The following is a 21,975-nucleotide window of genomic DNA, read 5'->3' as shown; positions in this document are numbered from 1 at the left end:
GAGAGACGAAAGAAAGTCCAGAAAAATGAGATGCGAGGACTGTAATTGAAATGCGAGAGAGAAGTAAGAGGGAAAGTCTGTGCTGACAGCAATAAAAAAATATTAAAAGTTTCTTAATTAGGGGTAATGTAGGTATTTTATAAAACTTGGACGTCTTGATTTTCCAAAAAAAATGGCCCTTGACCCGGCCCAAAAGAAAATGAAGGAATTCATTTATTATAAGAAGGACTGCTGACTGCATGCAAAGTATTCAGAATATGGATTCCGATCTTGATTATCAGTTGTTACAAGTTCTGCTGGCACGAGTAATCAAGTTTTTTAGTGAAGGGGAGTATGAGTTGGCTTATTTGGAAGCACAGAAGATCCCGGATGCAATCAAGAAGATGACGCCACCGCTTCAAGACTGTCCTTTCCATCAACCAGTGCAGGCGGCGCCTTGTCATCTTTATCAACCGTGTCCTCATCAATATTGTCATCAGTGGCAGCCGCCAATTTGGCAGTCGCAGCCGGACCACTGGCAGAGGCCGGACTGGCAGAGGCCCGAAATGCGGATGAGGCCCGAAGCTCCGATGAGGCCCGAAGCTCCGATGAGGCCCGAAGCTCCGATGAGGCCCGAAGCTCCGATGAGACCCGAAGCTCCGATGAGGCCGCAATCGCAGATGCGACCTAATTGGCAGAGTCATCATTAATTGCCGCTGCCGCTGCCGCCGCCGCTGCCGCTTTGTATTTTTTTGTATAAATAGTGATTATATGAATAATGAACCTACCAAAATAAAATCTAGTTTGTGCGGCCGTCTGCCGCCGCGGCCGCCGCGGCGTGATGCCCATGTATAATCAAATTCACTTTCTTTTCTCGATCTTTCTCTTTCTTTTACTTAATTTTTCCTTTTTTCACCAGTTTTCAATCTTTTTTCAATCTTTTTCCAATCTTTTCACTTATTCTTGCATGCTGGGGACTGGGGACTGGGGACTGGAGCTTCTGGATGCAAGTAACTCACTACAAAAATAAGCGCGGTAATAAATCAAGTTATGAATAGTGGTCAACATAGTTTAACATCTGTGTAATTGGTTTTATTCTTAACTGGTTCGTCTTCCCCAAAAAGGATCCAAGACTCTAAGATAATCTCCCATTTTATTAACCTTCATGATCATCTTAATTATAGGTTTTTCGTTAATATAGTTTTTCTCCTATATATATTATAGGATCGTCCATCGACAAAAGTCAAAGCGGTTCCCGGTGGTCATTCATCGCTCGGATACTTGTTTGGAGATAACTGTCCACCAAATTTGGTTTATTTTTGACTGGTTATTAAGAACATGGTATTAACTTGATCTCTTGACACTTTATTTTGAGTCATTCATCTGGATGCCTCGTATCATATTTGATTATTTTCTTATTCCTATTCAACTATACATGGAACTTTTAGTGTGTTACTGCTGACTGCAATATGGTTTTTCTTTTACAAGGTTCATTGCTTAATAATTTTATTCACCGTCTTTGTCAATCTTTTAACCTTTTCTTTTCATGGGCATTAATACAAGTTGATTTGGGATATAAGAGCAGGTGTTTGCCAACTGTTTGGGATAAAGAACATGGCCTTTTTAATGGGGCTTGCTAATAATTAATCTTGTTGAATTTCCTTTGTTGTTGATTAGAGATGATTGCTAATCATGTAGGACGTTTTGGAGGTTGCGGAAGGTCTTTCTCATTCCTCTATTTCTGGGGCTCTGTTGAAACTATTAATAGGTGGGCTTGAATGGCTTAGGAAGGCATTAGAGGCGATTTCTGGTCCTTAGAATTCTAGAAGATCCAAGTTGACTGTGATACAAGCTATTCTTACTGATTATCAGGTAATAGGTTATGAAATTTTCTGCTTTGTGTATTTTGTTATTTTGATGAGTGATTATTGTTTTGTTTGATTTATTAAATAAAGTGGCCACATTCTAGTTTGTGCGGGCATTTATATATAATTGAAAAGGAAACGAACTTGAGTGAAATTAACATTGTATCGTTTATGGTATTTAACCCTTATTTTATAAGTAAAAGGAAATAGTACAGAGGTTATGAAACTATGTCAAGAGAGAAAATGTGGTTTTAGTTTTTAGGTTGCTTTTTGAATCATGCTTACAATCAGACACTGTATGTTGGGGTTTCACAGATTTTAGCTCTGGGACATACTTATATCTCTGGTATGTTGCGCATTATTGGTTCAGGGGAATTTCCATTTCTGATAAGCATAGACTTCACAGCATTTGGTGTACACTTGAATCTTTCTTTTAGTTGTTTTTCAACTTCTGTTCTGGGAATATCCTATTCTCTTCCGGGTTTTACTTCTCTCTAATATTTTTAATAAAAGGCTAAATTTCATGCTGTGTTTGGTTCTGATACATTGATATATTTTGTTGGATCACAATACTTTCATAGTCACATCTTCAAAACTAAAATGTTTGTTCTTACATGCTTTTGAATTGGATTGAGCGCTGTTATGTGCATGACTGTTTCAAAGGGTTCCTTCCTATTACTGATACATAGAGACTGAACAACTTTGTGTTGTATTCACAATAGTGTTTACTTCCTTCTGGTTTCACTGCCTTTTGTTTTATCCTTCCCCAGGCTGTAGTTTTGCATTGTTGCATGGTGTCTTTTCCCATATAAAATAAAGTTGTTGTTATCTTAACTAATTTAATATTTGTGTATGATTTTAATTATTTCATTAAATTTATGATCTCATTTCTTTTTTGCGAATCGTTAACAAATTTTCTGATTTATTAAAGACATTGATTTATGGAACTTTGGAGAGAGAAAAGTTGGGGTGAAAATGATCAAGCTTTGTCTTAGAGTGGTTGGGAAAAATTGTTTTGCCACATACAACTTACATCTACAACTTTTTTCTGCAGACAATTAATATGACCTTGTCTTTTAGACAAATTGTATGCGGGTTTGTTTACTTCATTTTTTTCTATTTGTAGATTTACTTTAAGCCTTAAGGTTTGTTTTTTATTTCCTTTGTAGCTTGTACATTATTTTGCAGCACCTTTCCCATCAAGCATTTTCTTTCAATTTAATTTCACTACAAAACCGCAGTCATTTTTTTTATCGTTATTTTTCGACAATTTAAAAATAGAATTGCAGTTAAATTAAATTTATTTGTTTTTTAAAATATATTTCCCCGTGAAGCGGAGGCACCACATGAAGGCCAGGAAGTCCCACGCTGGATTGATGAAGAAGAGGATGCCAAAGATTCAAAGAACGGCATCACCACTGCAGAAGAAAGCTTGCTCTCTCAGACGATTAATCCCCGGTTACCAGAAGGTATCGTTCCCTAAGCTTCTAGAAGAAGCCGGTGACTATATAAACAGTCTACCTAGTTTTCAGCTTCACATGCATGACATATATAAACACGAAAATAAAAAATTTGATTGGCTGAATATGACTTTTGATTGTTTCCTGCATCAAATTGTCTACTATACATAAAAATCATGATCCAGTTTCAAGAAATGGACTTTTTGAAATGGGATAGTGTGCTGGGTCCACACGTACAAATAAAGAATATGTTTAATTATATATTCCTTGAAACACTACAATGCACTCCACCGCCTCATCCTCGGATGATACTGGTCCCGTGAGTTTTTACCTAGCTCCCTCTCTTTAACCTCCCCTCTTATAAAGGCAGATAATTACATGGGTCAAAGGAATGACTTTTCAGAATTGTGTATAGTGAACAAACACGACATTTTTTTAACTTTGCAAATACCTTCACTAGCATGACAATTTGTCTGTCAATTGAGATATCTCTTGGATGTCCATTTTCTTTTCACTTGCATGTGTTATGTATTAATGCCTTCCTTCTATATATCATAATTCTGAGATGCACAAACTGCAAAGGATGAACAAAGGGAGCAACTTGCAAAGGGAATTTCAAAGGATTGGAGTTTTGGTATTTATTTAGAATCCTCTGTTTTCAGCTTGATTGTTGTTCTTTATGACTTTCTCCATAATGTATAAGTAATTCATTGCTGGTGTTTTGGATGATAGTTTTTGAACATCAACACTCTTTTTCTCACTGAAATGGTTCGAGGTCTAATGCTTACTCTGAAATACTTCTTTGAAACAAAAATTACAGTAAGTGTCTTTTGAAACTGTTTTTCTCAGCATTCAAAATATTGTCAAATATGATAGTATAAGAATATTTTTTATTGTCTTTGTTCAAAGGTAATATTGTTTATTCAAGGTCAACAATAGTCAAATGTTCCTTTTTTTATTGACATTGCTATCTCTTTTCTGAATGTCCTCCAGATGCATGTCTGCAGAACCTGATCCTCGTCTGGCTTGAATCTAATGTTGAGGCATACTCTGGTGAAAGAAACCACTTCATTTTATACTTTGATTTAATTTTAATTTTGGTGTTTTTGTTTTGTGTGATTTTTACTTTTAATTTTAATTGGTCAATTAGTCATATTTATTATTTATAGTTTTTGATTGTTCGAATTAAGTTTCTTTAATAATTAATAAAATTATAATGGAAGTATAATATATTACGATATGTATAGTTTAGAAGAAAATCCGTAAAGCATTAAAATAATAATAAAACCTATATTTTATTATTTTTATTTAAACATTATTTATTTTTTCAAATGCATCATGTAATTTTAGATGAAAGATGGAAAACTATAAGAATTCTGTTTAGACTAGACAACTATAAATAAAGAATCAAAATTAAACCCTGATTTCATACATTTTTGTTAAAATCTTTTATTTTTTTGCTGAAGTTGGGAAATGTTAAAATGAAATCTATCAGTATATCATCTCAAAAGTATAGTTAAACATTAATGTATAGAGTAGTGACTTTAATTTTAAAAATCTATGTATATAGTCCATCTGGATCTCAGGGAGAGGGATACAAAAGAAATCTGATGAAGCAAAATTGATATTTGCTGCTGCCAAGGTAATTTAACTTAACTTTTCCCCACTCTTGTTGTTTATAGCCATAGCATGATTGTTTTTCTATAACAATATGATGAATGAGCTATATCTTTTATTCATATATTTATATCTTTTGATAATTGATACATACAAGGTGACCATGTAACGTTCCTTAATGTATAAAAGGGGTTTCATCAATCTGGTAAATCTTCAAAAAGAGAGATTTATGCTTGGGTTGGCTTGCATTCGGTTGTGAAATCAAAACAAGAAGCTCTTAATATTGGCCAGGTAGCTACTTGCTATGCTTTTACAGTAATTGTCCAGTATGCAATTAAATCAATTTTTTTATTTTACTTATATATGGTTTTCACATAGCCACTCACATTTTGAATTCCCACCATTAACATTTATGTTATTATTGCTTTGTTCTTTGTTCTTCCACCTTCTTTTCCTGCACAAGTGAACCTCTATCATATCTACTATATAACTTTTTGTCAAATGAATCCAAGTTCTTAATAAAAAAGACCTCTATATACTATACAAGGAAGTTATTGTTTATGCATCTGTCTTATACAGAGCCAAGTTTGGTATTTATGCTGGAACTGCTTTGGTGGTGTTTATTAATTTTCAGAATCTGTTTGGGGTCCATACTAAGGGTGCTTATGGGTTTGGGGGCCATACTTAAGGTAAATCACAAAAGATATTGAGGAAAGTGAACTATAGATAGATATGTTGTAATTGTGTGGTGGAGCAAGAATAGCAATTAGCAACCCACCAAAGTGGTTGAAATAAACAATATCAATTTACTTGTTTTTTCTAGCAAAATTTGTTGAATCATCACCAGTTTCTTGATTAATTTATTTGCTATGTGTCTTTCTACCAAAATTCCTTTATTGCTATGTTGAATCATCACCAATTTAACGGTTGTATTATCATGCATTGATGATTGAACTTGTGATTTTCTTTCTTGTGCCAAAGGGAAGTGTAAATATAAAATTTTATTTTTTTTTAAAAAAAATGATTTCCCGGCGGTTTTGGAAAACCCTGGTAATTACCGGCGGTTTTCCAGAAACCCCTGGAAATAGGGATGGTTCCACAAAACCCTGGTTATTTCCGGCGGTTCTAGAAACCCCTGGAAATAAACCGCCGGTAATTTTGTGATGTTGGTTTTCCCAGTAGTTCTTGAAATCGCAGGAATAGTATTTTTTGGGGGTTAAAACCTCCGGTAACGTAAAAAATAACCCCTACTAAAATTGTATATTTTTGTAGTGTAGATTGGAAAAAACTTATTTTTATATTTATCTTTTGTTATAAAAACAGGTCAGTATTTTTTGGAAGTTATCTTAAAGTTTTTTTTTTAATTTAAACATTAATTCTTTAATGACTAAAATTAGAAATCAATTTTAAAGTCTAATCAATAACAAAATAATTATAAATAAACTATTTTAAATATTAGTAATTTTTAATTTTTAAAATGATATCTAAATTAGTTAATATAGTTATTATTTATTATTATTTAATAATTCTGTTATTGTGATTTTTTTTATTTAATAATTTTTTTAGGAATGGAACATTTATTGATCACTTTGTCTTAATAAAGCCGATGCATACCATTAATATATTAACAACTAATTATTATTTTATATTGTAAGTATATGATAAAAGAAGTGTGACAAATGATGAAGGCAATAATGATGAAGGCAATGAAGATAATAAAGAACAACAAAATTGATTATTGTAATTTAGAAAATGTTTATTTTAATTTTTAGGATTGAACATGTTATTTTTTAATTTTAACAATTAATTGTATTTCTAATATTTATGGTTTATTTTATATAATAATATTTAATTTTGATTTCACATTCTTGTTTATTATTAAAACATTTTTTATGATCATTAAATTCATTTAAATAATAAAAAAAAATTATTTATATTACTTTTGGAAACTCTAACTAAGAAAACTGTCGGTATTAGCAGGGGTTTTCAGAAAATCGTCGGTATTAGTAGGGGTTTTTGAAAATCCGCCGGTATTAGCAGGGGTTTTTGAAAATCTGCCGGTATTAATGAGGGTTTTTTGAAAATTGTCGGTATAAGCAAGGATTTTTGGAAAAACCGTCAGTATTAACGAGGGTTTTGAGAAAACCGCCGGTATTAGTGGGGGTTTTAGAAAACCGTCGGTAATTACTTAGCGACGCAGTTTTTCTCAGGAGTTTCCGTAACTGCGGGTAACGTACTTTCCAGGGATTAAAACCGCTGGAAATGACAAAAATAAGCCCCGGTAAAAATCTAAATTTTTGTAGTGACTCCCTCACTCTGAATAGTATACATTTATATTTGTGTGCACACTGACACATTCCTTATACAAATTTTTGCATTTTTCAACTTATATTATCTTGAAAACTCTCACATGCAATTGTTAATTAGTGCCATGAATTATTTGTATGTGTGCAGACAGAGTACCGAAGTTATATTATCACCTTAAAAAATAACAATACTTTACATTTTTAAAACTTTGTTATTGGAAGGAAATTGGGTGATTCAGTGTAGACATTAGAAACTTGAGTTTTATTCAATTCTTGCCTCAATGAAAATATAAACTATTGCAACTTGGTTTTGTTCTTGTGTGGCATCCTTGAGCCTTTGATATTCAAATAATCAGAAATTCACCAGTAACAAACATTAGAAGATCAGGATGACAAGAATTTAGAACAGAGCATGCGGAATAATAATTATAAATTTTATTTCTGAAATGCATTCATTAATGGAGTGTAGCAGAAAGTGAAACTCTGGTTATCAATAGAAAAGAAAATTACATGCACTGGGACTTCAAAAAAACATGTTTAATTGCATCAGACAGAACAACTAAACTTGATTTATAAATTCCTTTCTATCCTTACATATAAAAGATAGATGACAATTATTTATTTTTACCATACTAAAGGGTATATATCTCAAACAATGAAGTTTGGAACAGTTGATCTGCCTCCTTATCGAGCTTTCTCACTGGATGAGATTGTAACAGCTACAAACAACTTTGACTTGGCTTGTTTAATACATCTTTTGCCTCCAAATGATGTGTTAAACCTTTTAATTATAATGTCTATGTTGATTATAGAAAACTATTCCTTTGAGCCTAAGATTCAGGGGAGAGTGTTATGTCATATTAAGGAATGAATCTGTTTTCTAGCTTAAAATGTTATGAAACACTAGTTTCTTGACAAATATGCTGCGGCTAATACATGTTCGTGTCATAACATGCCCATCAGCTTGCATGAAGAAAGTAATTTTGATTTGTATTTCATCATAAAATTATATTTTTTTCTTATGTGCTTCAGATGCACAAAGGTCAACTAAAGGATGGTTTACTTGTTGCCATTAGAAGTGTAAAAATCACCAAAAGCTTCAGCACTCAAGATTTTGTGCATAACATAGAGCAGATATTCAAATACAGACATCGTCATTTAGTCAGTGTTCTTGGACACTTCTTTGAATGTTATTTGGACGATTCAAGTGTCAGCAGCATATTTATTGTGTTTGAGTATGTTCCTAATGGCACACTCAAGAGCTGGATTTCAGGTGATTCATAAAAACTTGTTTCTCGAATAGAGTGTAAAACTGGTATCATTCCAACAAGAAATAGAATGGATATGGAAGTTTCTCTTGATGAAATTCTATTAGTAAAATATCTGTATATCAGTTTCATGATGTTCTAAATTTAACAAAGTTTTTTCTTGTTAAACCATATATTTCAGTCACAATGATGGCATTTCTCACAACCATCTCTTTAACCTGTTATGTGGTAGATAGTGTTAGGTTCCTAAATTGGGAACCTAATTTCAAGACTCACTTCCTCTCCAAGAAACACAGAAAGAAGGAGAAATCTATATGTTATTCACAAGTATAGTATTTGTACAATCAAACGTAGAGGCATAACCCTCTTCCACAGGTATAAACCCGTAAGCAACTAAGGAATCAATAATATCCCGCAATCCCTTCTACTTAGCCTCTATTTATACAATCTTACAATCTCACCAAAACTGTCCTAAACCGTTAGTTTGTTATATTCAGTTCCTCCTATTTCTCCTCTCATAAACTAACCATCCTTTCTTATTCTTATCCCTATCAACACCCTCCCCTTGATCATCAACCTTGTCCCCAAGGTTGAAATTGGGGTACTGTTCTCGGATGGTTATTTCATCTTCCCAGGTGGCCCCTTCTGGTCCTCCTTGTTGCCACTCCACTAGCAGTTGCGATACGCTTCCTCCTTCTTCTGTCCGCTGCCTCCTTCCCAAAACACTCACGGGCCAAAACGAAGGCCCTTTTGACTGCAGATCAGGCGGTAGTTCCTTCTCCACCTAGTGCTCTCCTGCTGCCTTCTTCACCTGTGAAACATGAAACACAGGATGGATTCGAGCTGTCTCTGGCAACTACAACTTGCAAGTTGTCTCCCCCACCTTCTGAATCACCCGGAAAGGTCCAAAATACCTTGCTGACAGCTTTGGGTGGAGTCTAGTTGGCATTGAAGTCTGCCTATGGGGTCGTATCTTCAAATACACCCAATCCCCCACTTCCACATTCGTGACCCGTCTCTTTTTATTAGCTTGTTGCACCATAATATCCTGCGCTCGTTCCAAATGGAACCTCAACTGTTTCAGAGCTTCGTCTCTGGTTTGAAGTTCTTGATTCACGGCCTCCACTAGAGATTCACCAGGAATGAATCTGTGCAAAGAAGGAGGTGCTCTCCCATAACACTGTCATCCAACCCCGAGGCTGCTCTGAACAGAAACACCTGAGATAACCTTCCAGAATATGGTTCACCACCTCCGTCTGCCCGTCTGTTTCTGGGTGATATGCGGTGCTCATTTTCAGCTGCGTCCCCTGGCTTTTGAATAATTCATTCCAGAACATGCTCAGGAACAATGGGTCCCTGTCGGTCACGATGGATTTTGGGATCCCATGCAATCTTACTACTTCTCTCATGAAAATATCAGCCACCGTCCTTGCCGAATAAGGGTGTTTGAGCGGTATGAAATGGGCATACTTGCTCAAACGGTCCACCACCACCAAGATAGCATCGTACCCCTGGGACTTAGGCAACCGTACCACGAAGTCCATGCTAAGCTCTTCCCAAACTGCATTTGGAATTGGCAAGGGCTGTAGTAATCCTTGCGGAGATGATGCTAAATACTTGTGTTGTTGACACACAAGACATTTAGCCACAAACTCTGTAATATCCTTCTTCATCCCGACCCAGAACAAGGACTGAGCTATCCTCCGGTATGTCTTGTAGACTCCCGAGTGGCCCCCTGTTTGAGTTTTTTTCGATGTTTAATTTAAATAGCACAGCCTAATTAACTACTTTAAATAAAATTTGTTTAGAAATTTATATTGAATAAAAATAAAACATATTTATTCTATATAAATATGCAAGTTTTATCTTAAATATTAGTTTTGTAAAATTAAATTAGATTTAAAATTAATATATTAAGATATTAGAAATATATATATATATCTATATATATATATATATAATATAAAATTAACTTTTAGATAATCGTTTGAAATTTTTTATTTTTTACTTTTGTATTACAAATTTAAAATTGTCAATGATTTTTTAAGTTAACTATATATTAATTTTTTTAATAAATACATGTTATAATTATTAAAAGTTAAGCGCATATATAACTATATTAAATAATTAAAATAATACTAATTACATTAAAATTGTAATTTTTTACTATTAAAAATAAAATATATCAATATTTATCATATTAAAATTAATATTTATCCTGTGATATTAATATTAATATTTTAAAAAATTAATAAAATAAAAAATAAATCATTATGATTAAGTATGAAAAACATTTAAATAATAAAGATTTGAAAAAAAAAGTGTAATTATTGATTAATTGTATAATTAAAGAATAAAATAGGTATTTGTTTGAAAAGAATAAGCAGCAATTGAAGGCGGCGCAAAGAGAGAATAGGCTGAATGAGGTGTCGTTGAAGTCTGCATCACCTTTTTGCCCTTTTTCCACTGTGGGTCCCACTTTCTGTCTAACGTCATCTCATCTCCGTCCTTAGCCACTACATCTCTTGGCTCTTATTCATCTCTCTGTTCACTCATGTGCCACGTGTCGTCACCCTAGCTTTTCACCACTTTAATAATTTTCATAAATCATTTTATCATTATCTTTTCAAAATTAACACTTTTTATTTTAATTTACCCTCACTCTAAAATTTTTCTTTTCTAACAATGTCATTTCTGAGAATGAGAAACAAACTAACTAAACCATGTTCTTATAACAAGAAAGAAAATAAATACTCATTCTTTACTGAATTTTAAGGTTTTTTTATATATGTTTTAAATAAAGTTAATATGTTTTTTCATTTTTAGATTATTTTTAAAACTTTTGTATTCGTTTTAAATTATATATAATATAATATTATATATTATATTATATAATATGTATATTATTCTATATGATTTTTACGATCATGTGAACTATTTTAAAATTTGTTGTTATGATCAGTAAGGTGAATAAGATAATTAATTCAACATTAGAAAAATCTTAATATAATTTCTAATTAAGTTTACAAGTCAAACATATTGAGTTATGATTATAATTGTGTTAATATAAATTTATTTTGAAATTTATAAATATGAATCTAGATATATAAAGAAGTAAGTGATTGATATTTATTGTGAATTTAAGACATTGATAATTGATCTACTTAATTACTAATTTAAATATTATATTACTTTTGACATATATTCGTCTGTACGGTTTGGTGTTGAAGTACCAATAACTTAAGAAAATTTAATTATGTTGATCCAAATTAATGTAAGATGATTTGAGAAAAATATATAGAAAAATTATATAGTGACTCCACATATTTTATATGATTTTTATATGATTTTAAAAATATAAGAATAATATATATATGATTTAGAGATAAAATATAAAATAATTTGAAGACAAAAAATATATTTAACTATTTTGAATAATTAGTTAATCCAATATATTTTATTTTTAATAAAATAAAACTTATATAAAAACTTTAATTTTATTTAAATTTCGATTAAGGTAGTTAAACACCATATATTATTAAAATATAAAAAATGACCATATGATTTATAATTTTAAATTTTAAATAGTTCTTTTAAGATTAGTTATATATTAGTATTAATTTTTGTAATTGATTTTAATCATAAAATACGTATTTAATTATATCAATAATTAATGTATATTAACATTAGTTTTCTGTCTGATAAATAAGTGATAATATCTATTAAACATATGTTTAGCTATACTAATTAATAATAAAGTTACTAGACTTAATGTTATTGTATAACTATAAGTTTACTTATTTTACTAAAACTAAAATATATAAGTAGTTTTTATATTGATATATTAAGTATTTTTAATATATTTTAAAATATTAAAATTAATTATTATATTGAACCTTCCATGAAAGTGATAAAGGAAGAGAGGTTCATGAACACAGATTGGACATTAATCATATTAAAATAAATCGAAAATTCGAAAGTGATAAGAAGAGGGGTTTGGTATTATATTCTGTACGGTCCAATGTTTTAATTTCGCCCTTCATCACATTTTTCCCAAAAAAAATATAAAAAAAAATGGAAAGGACGGCACTGTTTCCTACAAATAAAAGCCACTCATTTGTTTTTTCTGAAGAGTATGAAATTGCAAAGATACATAAGAACAAATCTATCAAAGGATTTGATAATATCACTTTCCTTAATATACTTGTTTTTTTTTCTTATATTTAATCTTTTCACATAGTTTAAAAATTAAAATCAAGAATAATTTAAATATATATTTTTAATTGTTTAAAATGATTTTTTAAGAATGAAATTGTAACTGAATTCCAATCTTAAGAATGAAAACGAATTAATGAAAATTAACACAGATTTTAAAATTAAGGTAAAAGGTATTACTTGTAAATAATTATTATAGAAATAAACGAACATATATGTATAAACGAGAGAATAAATTAAATGATTACTCACTTTTTTTTCTTTTGTATGTAGTTATATCTAAAGGGATGTTTTCAGTTTTATTTAATTAAATAATTTCTGGTCATAAATTATTTCTATTCTTTTTTATTATTTTTATTTAATATTTAGTTTTGTTATATGAGAATTTTTAACTCTTAATTGTAATTGTTCAATGAAATAAATCCTGAATTCATCAAGTGACATAAAAGAACTTATCATTTCTTTTTATTGTCTTTAATTTTTAGTTTCTTTATTAATTTGAAGCACATTTGTTTTGTTTAAATAATTCTCGTTATTTTTCAATTAAGTTTGATAATGGGTAAGTTTTCTCATATATCTAAAATATTTTTCTACGTATCATATTTTTAATTGTATATTTTTTATTATTATTCATTATCAAATCATACCATTTAATAATTTTTACTTCTTTTTAATATTTTAATCAGTTGATTATTTTTATCCTATAAAATATTATTTAGATGATTTTTATATAATTCTATATATTATAATTTGTTCTGATGAGAAAAACTTTACTACCACAATTATATAAAAATGTTTCATTTACTATAATAATTGCCATAAATATTTTTTATCAATCTAACATATTATGTCATATGTAGTCGAAAAGATTAAAGATCAATGTTTAAATTAGAATTATTATTAGTTTAATTTTGTTATTTGTATATTATATTATAAAAATTTCATAGTATAGAAAGATATTTTATTAAAATTTAAAGAAAAAAAGTTAAATTTATACAACTATAACATTTTTCTTAATATTTTACATCATGAAAAAATAAATTATGTTTTAATATTGAATATTTTAATAATATTATGATTTTTTTTATAAAAATGATTTAATTTATATTTAGAAGGATAAAAAGAATATATATATATATATATATATATATATATATATATATATATAAATGAGTATATCCGTTAGAAATATAAAAACATGAATATATATCCGTTATTTAGCGGAGACAACGAGATAAAAATTGTATACATGCTCAATTTTAGAATTAGAATGAATTTTTAGTGCTAGAATGGGATGGAATAATAGAACTATACCCTCTTGCCCATCCTTATTCTTAACCTAAATTCATCGAGTAAATATTTAATACTCTCTAATTATCACGTGCTTATTAAAAAATTAATATTAATATGTTGTTTTTCGTTTGATTAATAAGATAGTTTAAAAAAAATAAAATTAATGATTAAGGTTGCAATTATTTTATCATATATTAAAATTGAAATTAATTATTTATCTATAGAAAGAATGAGAAAAAAAGAAAGAAAAAGTATATTTAAGAGAAAGTGATTTTTATAAGGAAGAAATATAAAGAGCAAAAGGGAAAAAGAAGAAAGTTTAAAGGGACGGTATTGTGTCTCTGATGCCTCATGTTGTTGGTGCTTTTTGCAGGGTTACTTTTTCCCTCGGAGGGTTTTGTAGCTTTTTTTAGTGCAAAGTTTCACCCTTGAAAAGTTCCGTGGAAACAAAAGCTGCTTTTTTTACCATCTTATTTTCTCTCTCTTTCTCTATCTCTCACTCTTTCTTTCTCTGTTCTATCTATATCTATGTATCTTGGAGCTGCTCAGAAGCTTCATACTGTTCTTGTGGAAAAAAAACCATTCAACAACAGTACCATTAATTAATACAGAAGGGGACATGTCTAATAAGGATCCGGGTATTAGGCTCTTTGGCAGGAAGATTCCGTTGCCGGAATCTCAGATTCCGGCCAGTTCTCAGATGGGATATCAGATTCAGGCCAACTCTGCAACCATGGTACTTACTCATGAAGGATGCCCAAAAGCCATTTTTCTTGGACTCATATACTATTTTATTTTGTGGGGTTTTCATTAAAAAAATACCATTCCTTTTTCTATGCCATAACTGCTTACTAGACTTATTTTCTAGCTTTAGAATAGTGTGAAATATAAAGAGTATTTATTCCCAAGAAATTTCCCTTTTAACATTTTGAGAATGTGTATCTGATGCACGTTCAGATTCATGGGAGCAAAGGCTGGTCTCAATCGTTCATTTTGAGTAAACTTTTGGTTGACAATTTGTCCTTATGTTTTCTCGTTTCTACAGGAGTTTGGTGAATTTTGACCAAGGTTGGTGAAGTTGTCTTGTGTGAGTAATTGAGTTTTTAAAGAAAAATATGCCTAACATTTGGTTTTTGTTGTCATGAGAGTGTAGTTTTGTTTCAGATTTCAAATAGGTTCTGCTACATCTCTATGGTGGTTTTCTGTTCTTTAAAAGCAGGTCATACTGCTGAAAGAAATATAACGTTAACTTGTTTCAGCTTTATTGGAGCAATGCCGTTGATTATCCATGAATAAATTCCTTTCCATCTTTAGACAAAAATGTTGATATATGGGATTAATATTTTCTTTGGATTAATGTGGCTTCATTGTACTAGAATCTTTCATTTAGTTACTTATTCATTTTTCCTTATCAGCACTTCTGCAGTTTGCATGAAAAAAAAACCTGGTTCCCTTTTGAAGAACAAAAGTTCGCAACAATCTAGTCCAAAAGTTTCTAGGTGCTCTTTGTGGTCATTTTTCAGTAAATTTATGCAATTGTAGCTGTTTATAAGTTACCAGTTCTAGTATGATTCATTTTCATGAATATGACAGTTTGATGGGAGAGATAAACTGAAGTTGAAGTTGAGACAAATTAGAAACAGGAGATGAACATGGTTTCATGTATGAACCAATATGCTATTCCTTGATAAACTGCTATTTTCTATTACTGAGAAATTGCTGAATTCCAGTTGTTCCTCTTGTGTGGTATTTTATATTTTTCATAGGAAATAAGTATTGATTTTGCTTCTCGTCTATTCTTAATTTTCCCACAACATTGTTCTGCTTAACTTGTCATTGATTAAAGCTTAAATTTCAGAATGCTTACAATGGCTTAAAGAAAAAAGAAGTTGAAATGCCCTGTACTGAAAACTCTGAGCAACTAGAGAATTATTCTGATTCAACGGATAGCAAACAAGAGACCCTATATAATCGGCAGGAAAATGAGTCAAAAGTAAATTCCAAAACAGTGGAAAATAATACAGAGAGTAGCAGTACAGATCAAGATAAAATCTTCAAGAAACCAGACAAAATTCTGCATTGTCCTCGATGCAACAGTTTAGACACCAAATTCTGTTATTTCAATAACTACAATGTGAACCAACCTCGGTATTTCTGCAAGAACTGCCAAAGGTACTGGACTGCAGGTGGAACCATGAGAAATGTTCCAGTGGGTGCGGGGAGACGAAAGAACAAGCACCTAGCTTCTCAATACCGGCACATTATTGTATCTTGTGACGGAATTCCAACTACAAGTGACTCTTCTTGTCACCAACTTGCCACAACACTTCAATCTGCTGCTGTTTTCAGGTCTTCAACAGATAATGGTACTGTGTTGAAATTTTGTCCGGATGCCCCTCCTCTTTGTGAATCCATGGAGTCAATGCTTAATCTTAAAGAACAAAATCGAAGTGCTGATGAAAATACTGTCAATTATGCAGAAAAAGGGGAGGAGGAAGTATCCTTATGTGGATCATCATCTATGACCAATGCTTACACTCCAAGAAACAAATCAACTGAACCAACTGCATCAAAACCTATGCAGTGTTATCCTGTTCCTCCGTGGATATTCCCTTGGAATCCAGATTGGAACAATGTTGCTTCCACTGCATCACTTCACCCCTCTTCACTACAAATGTGTAACCCTTATAACAGTGCCGACCCTGCTTCAATGCAGTGGTGTCCTACACCGATCATGGCAGTTCCAACAATTTGCCCACCAAGCTTTCCCTTGCAATTTGTTCCTGGATCATACTGGAGTGGACCACCTGTGTATGGTGGTGGAACAGGAGCTGCTTCAATGGGTTTCAATGCCTGCCTTTCACCTACTTCCTCTACCAGTAATAGCTGCTGCTCAGGCAACGGCTCCCCAACACTTGGCAAACACACAAGAGACAATCTTTCAACAGATGAAGAAAAATCAGACATGTGTATCTTGGTTCCAACGACCCTTAGAATTGATGATCCAAATGGGGCCTCAAAATTGGCCTCATCAGGAACCAACCCTGAATGTGTACCAGAAGGTACTATTTCAAAAAGGGCAAAGCCTAGAGAAGGCAAAGACCGTGTTTTGGGTGTGTCTCAAATCTTGGAAGCTAACCCTGCAGCTATTTCTCGTGCTCATGCATTTCAAGAGGGCATGTGATGAGTTTCTAACCTCCACTTAATCTTGTGCATATTGCTTGGTTCACAAGCATAAAATTTGTTTTGCAGGTAGCATTTTTGGTTTGTGCAATCCACTTTGTAACTACATATTCTGTTGTTTTAAATTTATTTTTGAATTATGATCTCTGAAATTGTTCATTCTTGGAGATGCTAGCTAGTGCAGCAATAATACAGTGATCCGTGCATCACTCACCATTAAAGGTAGTGTAAATGGCAAGTTTTGTGATTGTTGTCTCTAACAAATTCTTAGGTTTCTTGTTCCTTATTCTAACAAAGAATTTTTAGTTTCTCTAAAAATAATGTTACACCAAATCAAATTAAAACATATAATTAGAGATTGGGATCGAATAAGACATGAATAGTGTTTACTGATAACTTCATCGGAAAAGAAAAAAAATTCATCCGTACTTGCCTGTAAATATTAGTGAATAATTTAAAATCTCTCGCTACTTTCAAATATTTTAAAAAATATATTTTTATAAATTATTAAAATTAAAATAAAAATATAATATAAATTAAAATTTAATTTTAATAAAATTTAACTTTATAAAATATTAATTAGTTTTAATTTAAGTTAGATTTAATAAATTTTTATTTTTATTTTTTACATATAGTTTAATTATATTGAGTATCAACTATTACGGGTTTTATTCGTTCGCGGATACTTTTTTTTATTGTCCTATCTGTAAATATATATATATATATATATATATATATATATATATTTTTTTTTTTTTTTTGGCCGAGAATAATCTTGTGTTAGAGTTATCATAATCAGTTGACGTGGCATCACTTATTTCTTTTTGTATAGACAAAGTAATGGTTTTGGACGACACGGAAGAGTTTGTTTCTGAATTTGATTCGATTCCCGATTTGGGAAAATAGCAGCTCTTAGAGAAAAGTTGTGGGGCCAAAAGAAGAAAATTAAGAAGGTTAAAATAGTATATAATACCTTTTTTTAACAACATTATCTAAAAGCCTATAAGTACAATGAAGGGGTCAAAATCTTTCATAAATTTACATGACATTACATGATATATTTTGCTTTTTTAAATTAAAATAAACTATTTGATTAAATTACAATTTTTGAGTCCTTATTTTATTTCAAATTTAGTGATTTTCTATAATTCAATTCTTAGTTTTTGTATATCTAAAAATAATTTAATTTACTAAAATATAAAAATAAAATTTTACAAAACTTAAGGATAGGAAAAGAAAAATTAATGAAAGATTTGCATCTTTGTATACCGGTAAATAATTAATTATATTCCTCCAAGTTTGAAAATTCATCTATATTAATAGGTTGTAAATAAAAGTTAATCATTGAAAAAGTGTTAGTTGGTTGTTAAAATATGTTAAGTAAGTAAGGGTATATGGTAAAATTATCTATTATAGTAAGTAGCTCATAAATATATAATTATAGAAATAAGCAAGTTGATTTTCAATTTTGTAGTTTTTTATTTAGCAATCAATAATTTTAATTACATATTTTACTTTCAAATATTATATTTGTTGTGCTATATTTTACTAATATTTTTTATCTAATTTAAAATAAAGTGAAAATATTAAGTAGGCATCTTATTTTCATTTTGTGAATTAATATAATAGTTAAAATATAGTGCAATATTAAAAAAAACTACCGTATGATAATTTCCATATATTTCAAATTTAAAGTTGAAACAGTAAAATCATAGATCTTATGTAAAACAGTATCATGAACAATATAATAGTAAAATAAATAATGTAACAAAATTATTAAAAGAAACTAATTGTTGTATATGATTAATATCTTATGTAATAAAAAACTATTATATAAAAAAATTGCATGTGGAAAAATGAAAAAAAAAACTCCTTATATACACAATATTAAAAGGAAAATTTAAGAATTAGTTTAAAACTAAAAAGGAAAATAAGTAAATATAAAAGTCATAAGCTAAACATTAATGTATAAAAAAATGTCAATTAACGTATAAAGAACTAAAAGTTACTGACAAAAATTTAGTGAGGTCAAACAAGCTTCTCTTTCAATTTTGAAAATTCACATTTTTAGTTCAAACCAAAATAGATCCTTATTATTAACTTTGATTAGTATAAAATAATTATTAATTTATATGTTAAAAAATAGAGTAAATCATTAATTTCAGAGTCTATTTTATTGGCTTTTCATATAGATGAATAGGTTTTTATCACTTGTGGAATGTATTATAATACTACTAATAATAAATAAATAAATAAATAATAATCAGTGCACATGATAAATGTTAGAATATACCAACATCTTACGAAAGTAGAAAAACACACATTAATTTTTTAGTGTCTCAAATATCTAACAAGAAGTAGATCAAAACACTCTACACTTTATATTTAGAAATAATTATATTTTGCATATGTTTTGAACAATAGAAACTAAGTTTAAAATTCTTTCTTTTAAACACCTCATCGTGGGTAAAGATAAAAATGATTAGGTGTTAAAGAATATTCTTCATACAAAACTTGTAAAAGATTGTTAAAGAATACTTGCGTTCTAAAATCTAGAAAAAAATTATAAAAAATATTTATGTGATTTATGAAAGTTGCACGAATTAAAATAAGATTAATTTAATATATATATATATATATATATATATATATATATATATATATATAGTTTTATTGATTTTGTAATATTAAATTAGATTTAAAATTTATAAAAAATATTAAAAATTATTTATACTTTAAAATTTTAAAAAATTATAAAAAGTATTCATATGATTTATTGGAAGTATTACATTATTTACAAATAAAATCAAGTTAAAAATATATATATTCGAAGCATGATATTCATCTCGATTACAAATAAAATCAATTTAAATTTTTATTAAAATTCAATATAATAATGTTAAAAGAAAAAACATAAAATTTATTTTATTTCTCTGCCACTATTTTGCTTATTCATTATTTGGAACTAACTTTGAAATATATTTTTAATTTGTAAAAAATTGAAAGCATTTTTTTTATGATCCCATCATTCTAATTCATTATTTTGTTCACTATCATATTTTGAATTTAATATTTTCATCATTTCTAAAAGGAGACAAAAGATAATAACATTTTTACACGAGTTTTAGAAAAATATCTAAGAACGCAATTCAACTGTCTTGTATTTTCTTTTTTACACATATACAATTAGTCACACTATATAAAATTAAAAATAAGAATGCATACTTCTTCATAATTTCAAGAATTTAAGCTTGAATTTATGTGAACGGAAATCTAGTAACATATTTAGCTGCATCTCTATGATAAATTTTATGCAACGGAAGGGAAAAGAATTTACTTACGAATAAACCATTTGTATTTTTATTTTCTGCACATTTTTCTCATAAACATTCTCATTGAAAATCATGTTTGTTGATATGGATTTCAATACAATTACTAGTAAAACAGTGTATAACGTCACACGTTCAATGTCCAATTACTGAATAGGCAAAATTAAAAATGAGCGGTATCATTTTTGTAAATAAATGCAATTATTAAAAGTCGTTTAGAATTGTAATTCGACGTAAAAAGATATAAAACGTCGAATGTTCTCTAAATTCGAGGTGGTTAGTGAATTCAATAAAAATTGGAGCGGGAGATTGAAAATTCATTCACTTTATCTTAGCGCGCGATACCTTCTTCTTTTCTCTCAAACTTTTCTGGAACGAAAGTTTGACGAGCATCAGATATAATCTTTCTTTCATTTGATACAAATGCATATTAATTAATTACTTTAGGTATGATTTTTATTTGTTTTAACTGATTATTTTCGTGTCTTTCTCCTTCATAGGCGCATTCTGCTTTCTCTCTCACTGGTGACGAAACTTTATTATGATGAACTCACTTTTTGAAAGTTAGTTTTCGTTTTCGTTTTGAAGAACTTATGTGTTGAACTTGTTTGTTGCTTTTTTTGTTGAACTTGTTTGTTGTTGTTGTTTGGTTGAACTTGTTTGTTGTTTGATTGAACTTGTTTGTTGTTGGTTATTATTGTTTGTTGTTGATACTACACTACACGTTCATAGTTCATGCTTTATAAAATACCAAACACTGAAATTTGTTGTTTTTTTGCTTTTCAGGTCTCATAGAGTTGTAAAAAAGATCAGAATTAATTAAAAAAAAAATTTATTAACGTCGAATATTGACAAAATTCGATATTAATTTAACGTCGAAATTTTTAAAGTCGACGTAAATTTAACGTCTCCTGATATGACGTCGTTCGCAAATTCGTCCTTAAAAGCCCAAAATATTCGACGCTGTACGCGATTTTTATACTAGTGTATTTTCATTAAGGTTAGCCAAGTCACTTTTCTATTGCAACAATTAACTATATAATATTTGAGTATTTTCTTTTTACTTTATTATAATAAGTAATGTATAAGATAAGATGAAGTCATATAATAAATTTAATAAATCTTATTAGTAGAGATTTAAAATGAGTTTGATATCAAGAAGTGGATTTTAAGACTAAATCAATTTTATATGTATTTATAAAATCGAGTATACATTATGAAGATGAGTTTTACGCACTTCTTTAATTTTCTCTTCATTAACTGGTTTTTCTTTTCCTTTTCTTGGTACTCATCCTCTATGGATAGATGGTGGTGTGCCTGTAAAAGGCACTTCGACATTCAAGTTAGTAGAGTGCGTAAGATAACAAATAAGACTATAAAACTTAACCTAAATTAATTACATCAATGGATGTACTATTTATAGGATAATTATAGTCTTATAGACCCTTACATGTATAGAC

General features: G+C 29.7%; 2 protein-coding genes across 5 annotated transcripts; both read left to right on the top strand.

Annotated features, from left to right (window-relative positions):
* Positions 1–264: 264 nt before the first annotated feature.
* LOC148200230 (putative inactive leucine-rich repeat receptor-like protein kinase At3g03770) lies at positions 265–10,216 on the top strand. Of its 3 annotated transcripts, none has more exons than XR_015785691.1 (8): positions 265–1,320; positions 1,678–1,851; positions 3,179–3,938; positions 4,037–4,123; positions 4,298–4,357; positions 4,875–4,946; positions 5,079–5,212; positions 8,260–10,216. XR_015785691.1 is itself a non-coding variant. In XM_088111981.1 (8 exons), exons 5-8 carry the CDS (start codon positions 4,340–4,342, stop codon positions 8,509–8,511), a joined length of 444 nt encoding a protein of 147 aa, XP_087968107.1. In that variant the 5' UTR covers positions 265–1,320; positions 1,678–1,851; positions 3,179–3,938; positions 4,037–4,123; positions 4,298–4,339; the 3' UTR covers positions 8,512–10,216. The 3 variants fall into 3 exon arrangements, 2 of the variants coding, with proteins under 2 accessions (XP_087968107.1, XP_087968108.1); XM_088111981.1 differs by having other exon boundaries at positions 5,111–5,212; XM_088111982.1 differs by lacking the exon at positions 4,037–4,123 and having other exon boundaries at positions 5,111–5,212.
* Positions 10,217–14,331: 4,115 nt separating this feature from the next.
* LOC124830450 (cyclic dof factor 1-like) lies at positions 14,332–17,331 on the top strand. Of its 2 annotated transcripts, none has more exons than XM_088111319.1 (2): positions 14,332–14,739; positions 15,862–17,331. In XM_088111319.1, the coding sequence occupies exons 1-2, from the start codon at positions 14,623–14,625 to the stop codon at positions 17,185–17,187; spliced, it is 1,443 nt and encodes a 480-aa protein (XP_087967445.1). In that variant the 5' UTR covers positions 14,332–14,622; the 3' UTR covers positions 17,188–17,331. The 2 variants fall into 2 exon arrangements, with proteins under 2 accessions (XP_087967445.1, XP_087967447.1); XM_088111321.1 differs by lacking the exon at positions 14,332–14,739 and adding an exon at positions 14,816–15,665.
* The last annotated feature ends 4,644 nt before the right edge of the window (positions 17,332–21,975 follow it).

The sequence above is a fragment of the Vigna umbellata genome, chromosome 4, assembly GCF_029865625.1.
Source record: "Vigna umbellata cultivar VRB3 chromosome 4, Vumbellata_1.0, whole genome shotgun sequence".
NCBI classification, from domain to species: domain Eukaryota; kingdom Viridiplantae; phylum Streptophyta; class Magnoliopsida; order Fabales; family Fabaceae; genus Vigna; species Vigna umbellata.
This window is presented reverse-complemented; position numbering and strand designations above follow the sequence as displayed.

Coding starts and splice junctions, on each gene's coding strand:
- LOC148200230 (XM_088111982.1), top strand. Junction 4,947..5,110: donor TGATATTTGCTGCTGCCAAG/GTAATTTAACTT, acceptor AATGTATAAAAG/GGGTTTCATCAATCTGGTAA. Junction 5,213..8,259: donor AAGCTCTTAATATTGGCCAG/GTAGCTACTTGC, acceptor TATGTGCTTCAG/ATGCACAAAGGTCAACTAAA.
- LOC124830450 (XM_088111319.1), top strand. CDS start 14,623: ATGTCTAATAAGGATCCGGGTATTAGGCTCTTTGGCAGGAAGATTCCG. Junction 14,740..15,861: donor AGGCCAACTCTGCAACCATG/GTACTTACTCAT, acceptor CTTAAATTTCAG/AATGCTTACAATGGCTTAAA.